We start from the raw sequence: 18,423 nt of genomic DNA on the forward strand, positions 1-18,423 counted from the left end.
AGTACTTGACTGCTTCAAAACTCATTGAATTTGGCACTCAACGCATTTTGATGCAAAAATGTTGCCCCTGCACTCATTGTTTGTTTGGTTCTTGAAACACTGCAATAGGAATAGGAGGACAGCTGTGGAGAATGGAAACGAAGTTGGCCATGCCAGGAAGGTTGCTGCAAAAGGAAGAAGGGGACAGCCATAGAGGGTGGACAGGAAGTTGGTCATGCTGGGAAGGTCATTGACATAGGAAAAGGAACAGACAGGAAGTCCTTCCTGGGCCAAAACATGTGATAAGTCAGGTATCCCAAAGGTGCTTTTTCAGGAGGCAACTGGATTTTTCTTTGAAGACATTTTGCTTCTCATCCAAGAAGCTTCTTCAGCTCTGACAGGATAGCGGGGGATGGAAAGATTTATATTCCTTGTAGACAGCTGGTAATTTGCATCCTTTTAGAGGGTCGTTGAAGCACTTGGAGGTTTATCTGTGTCCTCAGGGTCACCTGTGTGGTGCTCCTGGTTCCTGTAGCCTGCCATTTTTTTCTCTGGAAATTCATTCCTACTCCCACACCATTCAAAGGGTGTTCATCCCAAATCGTATAGCTAAAAGTCTGTAGAGATTCTCAGTCATCCAGGTCTTCAAAGAAAAAAACAAGAAAGCCCAGTTGCCTCCTGAAAAAGCATCTTTGGGGCAACCATGATCTGGATGACTGAGAATCTCTACAGATGGTAAGTCAAGTGGTTTGTTTGGTACTCATCATTTTTAGTACTCATCACACCTCCAGAAAACAATTAACGAGTACAAGGTACCACTGTTTAATGAAAAAAACATGGACGCCACATTTATTTTACCACTCTCATAATTCAGTTTTTCAAAGTGAGACAATTGTATCTATTATAGTTCCAAGAATTGGGTGATCCAATAAAGCTGAATCGCTTTTGTTACAAAACTTGCTGGATTAGGTTTAAATGAAATCGATTCATTTGTGATTCAATGTGTTTTGGGAAACTGCTCATTGCATTAACATATCGTGTTAATCAGGCCATCGCACTAAGGCACATTGTAGTTTATTTGGGGGACCATCGCTGAATATAGCAATTGTGTTTTATTAGTTTGCATTTAGGCTTCTGCATCAGAGGTGGTATTCAGCAGGTTCTGACCAGTTCTGGAGAACTGGTAGCGGAAATTTTGAGTAGTTCAGAGAACCGGTAAATACCACCTCTGACTGGCCCCGCCCCCATCTATTCTCTGCCTCCCGAGTCCCAGCTGATAGGGAGGAAATGGGGATTTTGCAGTATCCTTCCCCTGCCATGTTCACCAAGCCACGCCCACCAAGCCACACCCACAGAACCGGTAGTAAAAAAATTTGAAACCCACCACTGTTCTACATGTTCACTGAATGCTACCAACATCTAATTTAAGGAACAGAAATATAGACAGATAACTGAAGCTATCCTGTGTAATGTTTCATCTGGTTAGGAAAGGAATTTGGAGGGAGGACAATGCTAAAAACCTGCTCAATGTCTTACATTTTGCCTTTGCTTCCAAACTGTATATAATGGATTATCAATGCAAGATAATGCCCGCATAGAATGACCAGAGAAGAATATTGTTGGATAATCTCATTTAGACATCATGTTATTTTACATGTTATTTTTACCTAGGCAACCTTGTTTTCTGTTTACAAAATCGTCCCCAAGTTCCCGCTTAATTTAAACCACAAAAATGTTGGGAAGGAAAAAAATGCACATTTTAAAGGTGTTGTGTGTATTTATGTGCTTTATTTGTGATTTTTAAAAAACAACAACAACAACACACATACATAACATAAGGAAGAAACATAACTATAACTTCACATATTTTTAAATGCTAGGGATTTGTAGACAGTGTTACACTAAATACAAAATGAATGAAAAAAATAACTAAAATAAAGGCCTCTTTCCTTGTAAAATGAGGAAATATGCTTATTATTATTATTATTATTATTATTATTATTATTATTATTATTTTGCTAAAATGCTCTTATTAAAAAAATAAGATTGACATTCTTCTAAGGAATCTAGGACTCTGGAGATAATCTTAAATTGTGCATTTTCCATGATTTCCTTTAAGATTTCTTTATGAAATCTTTAGGGGGGAAAAAACCTATTGTTTGAGGTCTTAATTTAAACTGAAATGTAGTGCACAGGCTCATAACACTCCCTTCCCCCACTTACTTTCATCCTAAAGATTTGAGGCATCATCCTGAAAAGTGTTTTGTTCCCCAAATTACAGATAGTTCTCGACCTACAACAGTGCATTTAGTGACAGTTCAAAGTTACAACGTCACTGAAAAAAGTGACTTATGGTCATTTTCACACTTACAACCATTGCAGCATCCAAATTCAGTGATCCAAATTCAGAGGCTTGGCAACAGATTCATATTTATGACGGTTGCAGTGTCCCAAAGTCATGCGATCACCTTTTGCGACCTTCTGACAAGCAAAGTCAATGGGGAAGCCAGATTCACTTAATAATCATGTTATTAATTTAACAACTGCAGTGATTCGTTTAACAACTATGTCAAGAAAGGTTGTTAAATGGGGCAATACTCACTTAACAACTGTCACACTTAGCAACAGAAATATTGGGCTCAATTATGGTCGTAAATCGAGAACTACCTGTAAATTTATTAATTTACCTTCAGGTCATCAAGCATCACCTGAGATACTCCTCCATAATATCCGCTTGAAACTCAATTTAAATTAAAACCCTTTTTAAAAAATAAATAAATAAAACTAGTCAAATTCTCAGAACACTGACAAACTTTATCATGCTTTATCTTTTCAAGATCACTTGACTGATCCTTGATGTCAACAATTAATTTCATGAGATTCTGAAATTCAGAGATCTGCCCACTTCCTCCCTGCCCCATTTTTAATTTTATTATTGAACAATTGCCTGAAGTTGCCTACTACCAACTAGGATGCTCTTTTTTCCCAAGGGGTTTCTTTTCTCCAGTCAGCCCTTGACAGGAAGATGGTCTTTTTTTTTATTCAACTATTAAATAGTGTTAATCCATACAAAATGTTGATACATTACGAAAAGCTAAACCCTTTCAATTTAACTCAGTTCCAGACTGATAGCTATACGTCCCATATATACAATATAAAATCAGTGATAATGTTATCTAAGCTTGTTCACAGAAGCAAGCTTTTAGGTAAAAAAAAAATAATCCACATACAGTATTATTTTTCATGAGTAGCACATTATTCCACAGTTCAAAACCTGGCTTAATATATTCAGCACCAAAAGATTGAGTTTGTTCTCAAGACACGACTAATTCTTTCATCCCAGATGCTGAATTCAAACTGCAGTGGTCCGTTGAAGAAATACAAATAGCCTGTAAAAGATGAAAATTAATTAAAAAAATAATACCGCTTGGTATTGCTACCATATTGCTGCTGATATTGAACACATTTCCCCCCCCAAATCATAAGGATTAGATTCTGAGTTTGCTTCCATCAGCAGGGTACTCCAGGAAGTTTAATATTAAGCTCTGTTTAATATTACATGGAAGGAAGAGCAAAGAGTGGTATCAAATTTTGAGAAGGCACCTAATGGTTTGGTTAGGTCCCTCCAAGGAGGAGGCTGAAACTACCTTTTACTTTAATCTCCCCCCTCACATCTCAGGACACCCTCACTTAATTTGGTATCTTTCAGGTAGGTTGGATATGTTATGACAGTTCAGAATATTGGTCAATGTCCCAGGAAAACACTACTTTATGATTTTGTAGAAACTAAGATGGAAACTCGGCCAAACTGTCCAGGGCTGATGGACCAGAAGAAAAAGGAATTAATTAAGAAGGCTGGAAGCCTCTCAAATATCCCCATCAAAAATCAAAGACATATACCATTTTTCTGATAGACTGCATCTACTCGGCGACCAATTCCTGGGAAGTCATCTTGTATAAATCTAGGGTAGCCTTTGTCCATGAACTGATTCTGTTCATCAAAACTACATTGAAGAGGAAAACAAATGAAAAGCCATTACTACTGTTATCCGTGGTTTATTTACAGCATTCTATGTACTGCAGTTCTTTATCAAGAATTTCTTTGAAACACAGTTTACAACAGGGAAAGCATAATATCCATTGGTGAGTTTCAAATTTTTTTACTACCGGTTCCATGGGTGTGGTTTGGTGGGCATGGCTTGGTGGGTGTGGCAGGGGAAAGATACTGTAAAATCTCCATTCCCAGCCCACTTCAGGGGAAGGATACAGTAAAATCTCCATTCCCACCCACTCCAGGGGAAGGTTACTGCAAAATCCTCATTTCCTCCCGATCAGCTGGGACTTGGGAAGCAGAAAATAGATGGGGGTGGGGCCAGTCAGAATTTTTACTACCGGTTCTCCGAACTACTCAAAATTTCTGCTACCGGTTCTCCAGAACTGGTCAGAACCTGCTGAAACCCACCTCTGATAATATCCCATATTGAAGTAATGGTTTGTCAATAACATAAAGTGCTAGAAAAACAAAGCACTTGAATGGCATCTGAAAGATATTGTCAGGCCTAAAACCAAGAGTGACACATGGTTATTCTTCCAAGCTATTTCTCTCCTGTAGACAGAATCTTGCCAAACTGAGGACTCTACTGTCTGTATCTACCATATACTCTGAGAACTATTAGGGAGGATCTGTCCTCACCCTCTTTCTCTTACACATAACATCCAAGCTATTTTGTCTCGTACTCCACTAGTACACATCTCCTCCTTTTGGCAACCCATTTCCTCACTACATTTCATCACAGTTACCAGCAGCAGTGCATCACTGTGTGTTAGAACTTATTTAAAAAAGTGTATTACCTATGTCACACACACACTCACACATACGGTTTTTAAATTAGTCTTATAAAGTGGGGGATGTTACACAATACATTCTAATGGTTTCATACTCTGCAAGAGAAAAGACAGAGTAAGCTTAAACAGCAACAGATCAGCAAAATTATACTGATGGCTTAAAATTCAGGGAATGTATTTTCCTAATGAGAATTTTCTATGACATTTACTTTAATGTTTTTCCAGAGCAACCTTGCCCGGAACTATTTCTCCATTCAGGAAAAAACTTGAACTGATGAGTTAGAGCAAAATATAGTCATATGTAAAAGAGACATTCTGAAGCATTTTCTATGACTTTGTTTATTTTGAGGTCTCACCAGCAATACAAACAGACAAATACCTGCCACGTAACACACCAGACTTAGTGATTGTTGTTAAGAAAGGCAAAGAAGTATGGATAGTGAATGTTGCAGTACCTAGAGATAGCAGATTAGAAGAGAAAGAACTGGAGAAAAATTGCAAAACACAAAGACTTGGAAATAGAAGTAGAACAACAATGGCAAAAGAAAGCAAGGATAGTATTAATAGTGTAACCCACCACTTGAATACCATTAGATGTGACAAAATCACCACCAGTTAATTGCAAAAGGAAGTATTACTTGGAACAACTTACATCCTGTGATGATATCTCTAACACTATCACTATCAAACATCATCTGCCTATACCAAGTTCTTGGGAAGGACTTGATTGGTGGACAAAATTGCCAATCCAGTCTAAACATCTGGCTGACTTTGCGATCATCATACAATAATTTAATTGTTAATTATAATGTTTTCTTGGCCTACATCAATTTATTTTTTGGAGTATAAGATGCACCTTTCTCCCCCCCCCCAAAAAAGAGAGTGAAAACCTGGGTGCGTCTTATACGCCGAATGTAGCCCCGCCCAGCTTCTCAAACGGAGGTTTCAGAGGCTGAAAAAAGCATCAGAAAAGAAGCTTCAGAAAAAAAGCCCCCAAACAGAGCTTCAGAGGCTTTTTTTCTGAAGCTCTGTTTCGGAGGCTTTCAGAGGCAAGAAAATAAAGTTTTTTCTGAAATGGAGTTTCAGAAGTTTCAGAGGCAGAAAAAAAAGCAAGGCACAGAGCTCACAACCAGCAAACCTGTTGCTAAAATTCACCTCTGGGAACAGTTAATTGGGGGTATTCTGGGAGGCCCATCCACCTGCCAATCAGTTTTTTTCTTATTTTCCTCCCAAAAAACTAAGGTGCGTCTTATACTCCAAAAAATATGGTAATAATAATGGTGATTCCTATTGTTTCCCTGGATTTGTTCTAAGGAGAACTCTAATCTGAATAATTGAATGTTCCATTAATTAAAAGTGTTTTAGTACACCATGAAATTTATGAACCAAAACAAGTGAAAAGGTGAGAACAAATGAATGATCTGACTACAATCTCACAGGAAATGGAAGCACCTGGCTGCGCTTGTCTAGTGCAAATAAATAGTATCAGATCAGATACCTGCTCGAATGGGAGAAAATCAGAAAGTCCAGGACTGATAAAAAAAATAAAAAGTAAAAAGAAGAAAATGGCAAACCATTCCTGTATTGTCATGAAAATTGCATGGACATAACCAAGAGATCACCCTTAATCAAATTTGATTCAAGGGCATATTTATCTTTGCCTCTCAACAAAAAATGGTGAGAAAAATGTTCAATTTACCTCCAATATTTTTCTCCTGTAAAAAAGAGAGTTTTCCCAGTCTCACCGATATGGACTGCTGCGTCGATTACCTTTATGGATTTTGGCAAACCCAATTCATAAATTTTTTTAGGATAGCCCTCTACTATATCATAACCATTCAAAGCCCAAACTTTTCTGCCTGTAAAAAAAGTAGAAAACAGATTGTCATATTTGACATAATAATCATTATATATTAATCTCAATTTATGTTTTCTTTGTTGAGACCAACCAAGAATTACTTTGCAAGGAGAAAGTGGTGATGTATAAAAGGTATAAAATACTTTCACTTTATATATCAAGGGTAGCATCCTGTTGGAGTTTGAATTTGATTACTAAAAGCAAAACATATTTGAGTCTACCCTGGAGAAAGTAGTGAGATTTGAAAGACTTGACTTTAGTTGAAATATTATCTATTCTAATACAATTTCTATCAGAGGAAATTACATTAGTAAGTGTAGGAAAAACCATAAAAGAGTCTTTTGATGCCATACAGTTCCTTAGTGTTGATTCTGATATTGGCATATAATTATCGGTGAAGACTTCTTTTTTTTCTTAATAATTTTTTTATTTTTTTTAAATATAAACATTCCATCTTCCCTTAAACAGCATGTCATCTGGGTAAAAATATCTCTGTGCAATAACCATCAAAATTTACAACAGTATTCATTACATTGATATTAATTCTGTGATCTTACAATTGTAGTATTGAACATACTAAACCTATTCATTTTCCCTCTTAACATATCTTCTAACGTATCTTCTTTTTGACAAGTATTTTTTTGCTTTGATAATAAGACCCAGATATCTGGTGGCACTTCCAACATTTGGCTGACTTATCTTTGAACATCTTTGCCAACCTCGCCAGTGCAAAGTGCCATCTATAAAACATCTTATACATATTTTCTTTATATGCAGTTGACATCGTTAATTTGTAGTTTAGACTTCTATGAAGGACTAATTTAGACATCAGTCCTTCAATTTCTGGAAATGCATCCAAGATAACACTGGAACTTTTACATCTCCCCATTCAAGACAAGGAAGTCTGAACCTGAATTTTATTTAACAGATAAAGGTAAAGGTAAAGGTTCCCCTCGCACATATGTGCTAGTCGTTCCCGAGGGGCCAGTGCTCATCTCCGTTTCAAAGCTGAAGAACCAGCGGTGTCTGAAGACGTCTCCATGGTCCTGTGGCCGGCATGACTAAACACCAAAGGCGCACAGAACGCTGTTACCTTCCCACCAAAGGTGGTCCCTATTTTTCTACATGCATTTTTATGTGCTCTCGAACTGCTAGGTTGGCAGAAGCTGAGACAAGTAACGGGAGCTCACCCCATTACGCGGCACTAGGGATTCAAACTGCTGAATTGCTGATCTTTTGATTAACAAGATTAGCCACTGAGAACAGATATTGGTATTTAAATGATGTTAAATTTTGTTTCAATTGTAACTTTAGAATGACAGAATTATACCGTATTTGTAACTGCAGATGCATAATTGTTTTTTTAAATTTTATTACCATACCGAAATTGGAATATCACTTTTGGTGGAAAGGAGGACATAATTTAAACTTTTTTTTAAAAAAAATCTTCTTCGTCAACTTACCCCGAAAAAGCAGCACACGATCTTTGTCAGAGTGTTCATAAGCTGCATCAATTTTGGTTGGAATTTCTGGCCAAAATGATCTAATCTGCACCAAATCTGCTTCAACCATCTGAGGATGTAGGCGCCAAAAAAACCTAATTGGAAGAGGAATGTTTTGTTATAAGGTGCCAACATTTTATTGAACATACTAACTGGTTCTAGAATTTGATTCTCTGGAGTCGAGACAATATTGTGTACCTACCAATAAATACAACAACCATTAAACTGCATGATTGAATTGAGGGAATTGAACTCTGGGTTTGCATTTCACAAGGACTTAAAACACTTTGCTTTTAATGCAATTGGTAATGTTTATTGTTGTTCTTTTTATAATAACCATCATGAAGCATCACTAGCTGACAACGTAAAAAAGCAATAAAAACTTGAATATAAGTATCCAAATTACAAAGCATATTTATTATCACGCATATGTTCAATAGCACCAATACTATACCGGTTTTCTTATTCTAGGAATCAGAGATAAAAAGAGATGGAGATCATCAGAGATAACAAAAGCCATTTATTTTTGGGGTGGCTAAGAGTTTTCCCCTTTGTTGAACTGAAGTTTGAAATTTTAAATTAAATTGAGGAATGCATACATCCTTGTGTTGGCAGAAAACAATATCAGAAGAAAATTTATTAAACTCCCCCACATGCACAGCCAGACACCAGTAATGCCTGTCCTTCATCTATTGTCTGTTTCCAGTCACTGCCGATCTCTTCCCTCCAAGCTCCTTCCAAAATTCCTAGCAGATTTTATCCATGTGGGAGATACTCTTGGAATCAGGTCAATTAGTGGCAGTTTAAGCTTGTATATATATATTGTGAGACGTGGTGGTTCAGTGGCTAAGATGCTGAGCTTGTCGATCAAAAGGTTGACAGTTCAGCGGTTCGAATCCCTAGTGCCATGTAATGGGGTGAGCTCCCGTTATTTGTCCCAGCTTCTGCCAACCTAGCAGTTTGAAAGCACGTAAAAAATGCAAGTAGAAAAATAGGAACCACCTTTGGTGGGAAGGTAACAGCATTCCGTGTGCTTTTGGCGTTTAGTCATGCTGGCCACATGACCACGGAGACGACTTTGGACAGTGCTGGCTCTTTTGCTTTGAAACAGAGATGAGCACTGCCCCCTAGGATCGGGAACGACTAGCACATATGTGCGAGGGGAACCTTTACCTTTAAGTTTGTATCTCTCGTGGGATGTGGATGAAATAAATGCAATGGAATGGGGACAGAGCCAAAAGGGATGTTGCAGGTTCCTACCATGTCATGGATAAATGCAAGCAAAGAATAGTCCTAAAATATTAGCACAGTTTTCAACAATCTTTTCATCAAACCTTCTGAGATATTGATAGGTCAATTTCTTTCAGTCTCAGACTCAAGAAGTACATGTGGAAAGGGTCATCTGGAGTCACTTTAGTGCTGCCCAATTTGATTTTGATTGATCTCAAGATATTTTGATTGCAAGTATAATTCTAAGCAGACCATAATGGTCAAACAACCCAAATTTACAGGCTGCTAATTCCCAAAAGCACACATACATAAAAGTGTTGAATAAAATGGTGGTGGTGATCAGTAGTGGAATGCTGTCGGTTTAACAACCGGTTCGGTGTGCACATGCTTTGCGCGTGTGCGTGCCTAAGGGACTTGCATGCAGCACTGAAAATGGAGCATTTAGAAGCTCAGCTGCTTGCCTTCCAAGTCAGCAATGGTAAGTAGAATGGGGGGGGGGATCAGCTGTGCCGCGCAATTGAAATGAGCTACAAAGCAGGAAATAAAGGACAGGATAGAGCGGGGGCGGGTGGGTGGGGCCAACTGATCATCAGAGCTACTGGTTCGCCTGAACCGGTCAGAATCAGCTGAATGCCGCCTCTGGTGGTGATGAAGATGAGGATGATATCTATGTAAGGCACAATCCGTTTTGCAGATTTGTTTGTTTTGTTTGCTTTTGACTAGATTATTTTTACACAATACAGAACAAACCATTAATGGGTAAATAAAGTCAGCATATAATGCAGTGAATTGGACTTTAATCTCATGCAGTGATTAATCGTTGGTTAGAGGAAGAGATTATTGCAATGTTTTCAATGTTTGGAAGCTATACATACAGATCTCAAGCTCTGCAAGCTCTGTTGGAGCAATTTAATCTTATAATTAGTCATTACCTCCCTTAATCCGTAAAAGATCTCATGAAGTCATAAATGGCAGAGAAATCCTTCATAATTCATTTATGATTTACCTGTCTTTGAAGATCATCATTTCTCCTCGAAATTCTGTGATAGCATCAAGCGTTAAGTTTTCACTGCATTTCTCAGGGGTTTTGGGATGATCAGGATGGGGATCATGATCTCCTGCACCTGGGTGAATAAATTGTTTATTCGTTAAATATAGATTACATTTTGTGATTCTAAGACTTTGGGTGATGCACTAATTAAACAATATTTGTGGAATCCATGACATTTTTGCATTTCTCCCTACCTCTTCACATTTCCATTGATGAAAACAACTTATACAAATTTTGTGCTGCTTCCAATTTTCCCATACTTTCATTAAATCTCTAACCAGGAAATGTTCTCATTAGTTTTTGTTTGTTTGTTTGGCTTTTTAAAAAAGATTGGATATGGACAGTTCGGAAACTTTCAGAGTCATGGAAAGATCAGGAACAATGAAGCACGAAATCAGCAATTTGGTTATTGCTTCAAAAGAAAATAAAGTCAATTACACCGCCAAGAGAAATTCAAATAAACATTCAAGCATTCTGAGAATAAGAGAGAAAAGCAGAGAGGCTCTTTTGCAGAAGAAGAAGAAAAAAAAAAAACCCTAAGAAATTACAAGGCAGGTTTTGACACAGCGTTTCAATAAGTAGAAGAAACCACCAGCTTACCATAAAGAGTCTGGATCCCTTGTAAATCATCATCTGGCAACAAGAAGCCAGTGTTCCCTGTGTATGTGTAGACTGGATACATCAGAGCACCTGGATCCCTGGAATGCTCGAGTCCAAGAGCATGACCAAATTCGTGGGCAGCCACGAGAAACAAATTATATCCTAGGAAACAAAATGCCTTTGCGTCAAGAAAGCAACCAAGCTTGCATCCTAATTTTACCAGGTTAAAAACCTGGTTTCTTCCTTTTGTTTCTTTTGGTAGCATTCAAAATAATAACAGCCATCATTTAAGTCAAGGGTGGGCTGCAGGGGGTTCGCAGGGGTTTGCCCACCCCAACCCGCCCCTCCCAGGAGTCCCCACACGGCCCGTTTTGGATGCAGGTAAATGCAGGACGCGCACGGAGGCTCAGAGAGGGTGAAAAACGGGCCTACCGGAACTTCGGGAAGGCCAGAAATGGGCCCGTTTCCAGCCTCCAGACAGCCTCCTGAGCCTGGGGAGACTGTTTTTGCCCTCTTGGAGGCTCAAGGAAAGACTCCGGAGCCCAGGGAGGGCAAAAATGCCCCCCCACACACCATGGTGCAGGAGGCCAACTAGGCCACGCCACCATGGACATGCCCACCCAGCAACCAGGCAGAGAACCCCTTGCTAAAATTTTTGAAGCCCACCCCTGTTTGTTTAATTAGTCCTACAGGCTCCTCCAATATTTTCACTTTCCATGAATTGAAATAGTATCTGTTAGCTAAATTATTTACCAACATAGATAGGAAAGTTGGGGAGTTAGGCTATCTATTTGCATCTGAGGCAAAATTTCTTCTTTCTACTAAGGTTTTCAGCCTCCAAGGATTTTTGGGGTCATGAAAATGGCTGCTGTTATGTCACTAGAAATATGTTTTGATTATTCCCTCCTCCCATTTTTTGAGAAGTTCATACAGGTAGTCCTCAACTTATAACAGTTTGTTTAGCGACCGTTGAAAGGTACAATGACATAGAAAAAAGTGACTTATTATCATTTTTCACACGTATGACCATTGCAATATCCCCATGCTCACATGATCAAAATTCAGATGCTTGGCAACTGATTCATATTTATGACGGCGGTAGTGTCCCGGAGTCATGTGATCACCTTTTGTGACCTTCTGACAAGCAAAGTCAATGGGGAAGCCAGATTCACTTAACAACCAGGTTACTAAGTTAACAACGGCAGCGATTCACTTAACAAATGTGGCAAGAAAGGTCATAACGTGGTGCAAAACTCATCAATGTTTCACTTAGCAACAGAAATTCTGGGCTCATATGTGGTCATAAATTGAGAACTACCTGTATATTTCCCCCCCCCCTTGTGCTTAAAAGTTTTCTTGGCAGCAGAACAGAACTGGCTTCCAAGAACTTTTGCCAACAGCTTTGGAATTCTTTTCTGAACTCCATCCAGAGATGGTATTTAGCAGGTTCTGATCAGTTCTGGAGAACCGGTAGCAGAAATTTTGGGTAGTTCAGAGAACCAGTAAATACCACCTCTGACTGACCCCACCCCCATCTATTCTCTGCCTCCCATGTCCCAGTTGATCGGGAGGAAATGGAGATTTTGCAGCAACCCTGCATTCCCTACCCACCCCCTGGAGTGGGTAGGGAATGAAGATTTTACAGTATCCTTCCCCTGCTATGCCCACCAAGCCACGCCACACCAACCAAGCCCACAAATCTGGTAGGAAATTTTTTTTAATCCCACCACTGACTCTATCCAAGTATTGACCCTGTTTAGCTTTTACGGCTAAAATATATGCTGCTAACAGCTAAGGTTATGCACATTTATCTGATCTGAATTCAGTGGAATATGCGTTCACCTTTGTGCAAATAGGAAGTGAATTAATAGGTGCAATTGGTATCGATAAGCTAGTAGTAATCAAAACAAACATCTCTGCCCATTATGAAATTATGAAGCTGAACAATGACGAATCATATTCATGTATTTCCACGAAAAGGAAAGTCCGCTTATGAAAGAAGTCACTGGTTAAACATTGACATCAAATACTGTTCAGAACCAAAGAGCATGAAGGGAGTGGAAATGCTTTTTAAAACCCATTTTAGTTACCTTTGGAATCGGTTGACCACAATTCATCCTCATCAAAATGAGCATCTCCTCCATAACCTGGTCCAGGAGGGAAAGCATGAGCCAGGAGACCAGAAGGTCCATCAAAAGGATAGAAATCACCATGTTCTACAACCATATGGAATAATAATAAATACCATTAGTATTTTTAATTTGACAATCAAATCAAATGATAACCCTTCTATTAACAGGCAAAAAACAAGTAAAGAACAGAAGAACCCTGAAGCTGGACTAGGCCAGCTACAAATGAAGTCCATCACTTCATGTTACGAATCAAATGCATGCAAAAAGTTCTCAAATACAGACAGGACAATGCTAATCCTCTCCCGCCATTGCTCTCCAGTAAGTTGCTTGTGATTCCAGCATTACCAAACACCCATCAAAACTATTTATTTATTAATCATAAAGTAATCATAAAGTAAAAGATGAGGATTAAGATGAAGATGATGTGCTGTGATAAATAATTAAAATAAAGATGATTATGTTGGGATAAATAGCAATGAAGATGATTTGTTGGGAATAACAGTTAAGATATTGTTTATGATAATAGTAATGATTTATATTTCTAAGATACATTCATCTAATCAAAAAGAAAAGATAATGAAATGATATTGGGTTAGGATTTAAAGATTTAAGTAACTGGTTTTTGGATAATGGTATAAAATAGATAGAATTTAGGGAAACAATTGTGTAAAACATTAAGTTGTGTTATTTGGAAATTAAGATCTGAGATGAAATTATAGAAAGGTAATTGTTTTGAGTGAGTCATTATGAGCTGGTCTTTCTTTCTCTGATTTATATATTTTTTATTTTCTATATGATGATAATTAGTGGAGATAACTTGTTGTTAAAGATGAATTTGTGATTAGACCAATTTATGACCGGATCAATGCTTCGTTCTAAAAAGATGTATTTTATGTTTATGTTTTAAAAAATTTAAAAAATTAAAAAAAAAAAAAAACCTAGTAGTAATCATGTCCTCCATGGCTTCACCAAGAAAACACCAATGGCAACCATTTCCTCACTGTTTTTTTAACAGATTAACAAGAGTTGGAAGGGACCTTGTAGGTCATCTAGTCCAACCCCCTCCCCCCCCGCCCAAGCAGGAGACCTTACACCATTTCTGACAGATGGCAGTCGAGTCTATTTACCTCTTCGTCCAAAGGAGATCATGATATCTGCTACTCCGGTGCGGATTCTGGTGAAGTTGAGTGGTGTCACATCAGACCAGACTTTGAATGCCTTTCGGAAGGCTCGCTCCACTTCAGACTTTTTCAGATCCGGGGTGTAATTTAAAATCCTACCAAAATCAAACAAATGATTTTTTTTTTTTTAGACTCAGAAAAAGATTCCAAACACGGTGACAATAATGTGATATTCTTTCTTATGCTTTTGATTTTGCAAACAGAAGCAGTTTTCCTATATTTACTGAAGAAGGTTTTTCAGTCCCCAAAGTGTGGTGGGTTTTTTTTTTTTTTGGCAGAGTAATAATAAATTTGCCTTATTTTTAGTTATAAAAAGATACATTTCATACATAATGGAAATAACTTAGATTGTTTGGGTCTGTGAGACTTGTGGTTTGTTTACTGGAAACTGCTTTAACATGTTTACAGCTGTTTAAACACTGTTCGACCATAAAGCAGCTTCAGAGCATTCATCTTAATGTTGCCTATTTAATACATAACATTCATCTTAAATAAGCCATGTATGATATTATCATAAATAAAAGTAGACAATCCTTCTGAGGATATGGAAGAAATTCAAAATCACATTGTCATTTCGATTAAAAACATCCCATCCCTTTGCCTCATTCCCTCAACCACCATGGCCATCAAATCCCCTCCAAATTTTAGCCCACTCTTTTGATTCCCCCCCCACCTTATAGCAGAGGCGATGGGTGCCACTGGCCTGGGAAATCCATCAGCACAAATTGTTTGTATCTGGAGCTAGAGACAAGCTGCTTCTCACCTGTATGTTAAATTAGTATGGGACCACTTTAGATTTCGAGGGAAAAAGTTGTACTCTCCCACATCAGGGACTCCGCATCGGGGCTGCTTCATTAACTCATAGGTTTCTTCATTCAGCTTTCCGGTGACTTCTAGCCCCAAAAACGATTGCATTTCTCGAAGTTTGGTGGAAAATGTATCCCCTGACTTCAAGATGCCGGCGGGACTTGACCAGAGATTATAATGAGTCTTTAAATAGTGCTGGAGAGAAGAAAGAAGAAAAACAGTTTTTCAATACGGTACTTTAATACTGATGGTAATAGTAAGATAAAGGAAAATCACTAGCAGAGTTAGAAATAGAAGTAATAATATTCCATACAGATTCACCAAAACAAAAAGTTCAGGTCTTTTCTATTGTAGCTTACCATTCATATGTTAACAGAATAATAATAGCCCAACCCCTGTTCAAGCAAGAAACCCCACATCATTTCAGGCAAAAGTTGTCCAATCTGCTAAAACCCTCCCATGTTGAAGCACCCACAACTTCTGGAGGCAAGTCATTCCACTGCTTAATTGTTCTAACTGTCAGGAAATTTCTCCTTAGTTCTAGGTTGCTTCTCTCCTTGATTAGTTTCCATCCATATTGATAGAGAAGAAGATATTGATAGAGAAGAAAGCAACGCGGAGAAGAAAAACTGATGCAGGAATGTGTAGTTTAATGAATCAATCACTTTACCTCTGCAAACTGCAGCTCCTGTTTTGTGAACTCGTCGCTATCATCCTCATCGGAAATCTGCAACCTAAAACACCAGGACAGGCCCAGCAACAGAAAAAAAGCGATTGCAGAATTTGGATGCATCTTGCAGGTTCGATGGATGCTGAAGGCTGGAACTCTTGATGGTTTAGCAAAATAACCTGGCCTGCCTTTTATAGAGCGACTCTGATGATTCATCATGTTTCACTGAGAAATACCAACTTCCGAGTGCCAGAGAGTAAACATTCTTACTCTGCATTCCCCACTCCCCCACCTCTTTTCCCCTCAGAAAGGCTTGGCTTGGCTTGGGGAAAATCTTCTGTTGTCCCACGGATGGCTTCAGAATTGTGGCTTTCAATAAGCATGGTCTCAGCATATTTCCAGGTGTTGTGGAAAAAAATGAGGTTTTCATTTCTGATGAATTTGCAATAATGCCATGGATCTTTCATTGTTGTTTGTGGAGGTGGGGGGGAAGAGAAATTCCTTTGTTCTGACAAAATAGGCTTGAAAAGCAGTGTATCGTTTGCATATTGTACTGAAAAACAGAATAACGGAGTTTGAAGGGACCTGAGAGGTCTTCTAGTCCAACCTCCATCCCCTGCTCAAACAAGAAACAATGCTTAAAGCAATAGTCTGCAAACAGATATGCATTGATTTGGGGCATACGGTACAAATAGATGATGGACTAGGCAAAATGATTATGTTTGACAAGTTTGAGGCAGGCAGAAGAAGGGGAAGACAGCAGATATATTGAATAGTTTTGTGTATGCTTCTCACATCAAATCAACAAGAAATCTTCCCTCCAACTTTAGGCAGCTGTAATCATAAGGCGCTCTAGGAATCACAACAATAAGATTGGGTTTAAGATCATCAGGTTGATCAGTCTTGCTATATGGGAGAAGATCCAATGATTTTTACTCCAATCATTGTACAACAAAAGTAGTCCTAACCTAAAAAAAGGCATATTAGATTTCTTTCTCTGGTCTACCATGCAGGGCTGACATTTTGATTAGCTGGATCAAGCCTGGTTAGTATTTTGACAGAAGTTCAAGAAATCTGACAACTCTTGGCTAGCCTGGAAAATGGAAAAAAACAGTAGCAAACCATAGAATCTCCATAGACCAGTAGCAAACCACTTGTATTCTGTAGCCAAGAATATGTTGCCAAGTTGTCTAGGAAGGTGCCAGGAGGCGAAATGACTTGAACAAAGCTTTAATTTTCACCTTTGTTGCATATCTATCCCAATTCTTCTATTGCATCATGAACTAATTATTCCTAAACATTACCCACTAAGTGACTTTTCAGTATGTGCTTTGCTTCTTGCCTTGCTTTCAGAAATAACTTAGATTGTAGACAACAATAATCGTCTGACAGGAAATCCCACTGATTAAAGTTCAATCAATTATTAGGATAATAGAAGCATTACAATAAATTCCACCAAAGAACATAAACAGTTAGAAGGTGGGTAGAAAGAATTACTCATTCATTGCATTAATTTTTCAGTTTCACCACTAGAAAGGAGCGGCATGAAAATTATCTGTATAATCATAGTAGCCAGGATCTACATTTCCCCTCCCTGTGTACATAAAGGTGAGGTAGCATTAGAAGATTTTTTATAAAAGACTAGACAACCCATGGCCTGTGGGTTCAATGTTTCAGAGTTATTTCCTTATCTAAACAGAGAAACAAAATGACCATAAGTGGACAAAAAAGCATTGGGAACGAAAGTGACTTCCAACTACAGTAGTGGCCAAAATTGTGGAAACCTTTTGGGAAAAATGTATTTTTGAGGTTTAATGGCTAATAACACCACTTTTTTTTTTTTTTTTTTGGAGTTTCAAGATAATCCTATTCCACTGCTAGAATGGCCTGGGAATAGCCCAGACCTTAACTCAATTGAAAATCTATGGAGCCAACTAAAGAAACTTGTCAGTCAGAAGCGACCCAGCAATAAAACCCAGTTAATAGAAGCAATCATTTAATCTTGGTTTCACATTATAACAGCTGAAGAACTAAAAGACTTGGTTCACTCCATGGGAAGACGTTGTAATGCTAAAGGTTGCTCAACTAAATATTAACTGACGTGATAATTTTTGTATATCTTGTTTTTTTCTATGATGATAATTTTTGTATATCTTGTTTTTTCTATGTGTTTCACTTTTCCTCTTTATACTGTAACTGCTATTCTAATAGCAAATCCTTCATAAAAGTTATTGCATTACATTCTTGATTAAATTATCTTTCTATTGATGTATAATTTTATGGTACTACTCAAAAAAAAGGGGTGTTATTAGCTAGTTTTAGAAAATACACTTTCCCCAAAAGGTTTCCACAATTTTGGCCACTACTGTACGTATCAGTTTCCCCACTGAGTTTCCTTGTGAGAAGCTGGCAAGGAGCATCAGAAATCTTCCTTCCTTCCTTCCTTCCTTCCTTCCTTCCTTCCTTCCTTCCTTCCTTCCTTCCTTCCTTCCTTCCTTCCTCCCTCCCTCCCTCCCTCCCTCCCTTCCCTTCCCTTCCCTTCCCTTCCCTTCCCTTCCCTTCCTTCCT

At 38.2% G+C, this 18,423-nt stretch overlaps 1 protein-coding gene across 1 annotated transcript; it reads right to left on the reverse strand.

Annotated features, from left to right (window-relative positions):
- Positions 1 to 1,748: 1,748 nt before the first annotated feature.
- On the reverse strand, positions 1,749 to 16,116 carry LOC117660875 (collagenase 3-like). The gene is made up of 10 exons (XM_034409201.3): positions 15,856 to 16,116; positions 15,142 to 15,380; positions 14,325 to 14,473; positions 13,156 to 13,281; positions 11,066 to 11,227; positions 10,421 to 10,538; positions 8,146 to 8,279; positions 6,524 to 6,683; positions 3,880 to 3,983; positions 1,749 to 3,368 (listed from the first exon to the last, which is right to left on the reverse strand). The coding sequence occupies exons 1-10, from the start codon at positions 16,072 to 16,074 to the stop codon at positions 3,268 to 3,270; spliced, it is 1,512 nt and encodes a 503-aa protein (XP_034265092.2). The 5' UTR covers positions 16,075 to 16,116; the 3' UTR covers positions 1,749 to 3,267.
- Between the last annotated feature and the right edge of the window lie 2,307 nt (positions 16,117 to 18,423).

The sequence above is a fragment of the Pantherophis guttatus genome, chromosome 5 (genome assembly GCF_059756535.1).
Source record: "Pantherophis guttatus breed Tessera chromosome 5, ASM5975653v1, whole genome shotgun sequence".
In the NCBI taxonomy this organism is placed as follows: domain Eukaryota; kingdom Metazoa; phylum Chordata; class Lepidosauria; order Squamata; family Colubridae; genus Pantherophis; species Pantherophis guttatus.

Bases quoted from the DNA above. Each gene is read 5' to 3' on its own strand.
- LOC117660875 (XM_034409201.3), bottom strand. From the start codon at position 16,074: ATGATGAATCATCAGAGTCGCTCTATAAAAGGCAGGCCAGGTTATTTT. The intron at 14,474-15,141 runs GTGAGAAGCAGC...TGATTTTGGTAG, and splicing joins CATACTAATTTAACATACAG to GATTTTAAATTACACCCCGG. The intron at 3,984-6,523 runs GTAAATTGAACA...TCTTCAATGTAG, and splicing joins ACAGGAGAAAAATATTGGAG to TTTTGATGAACAGAATCAGT.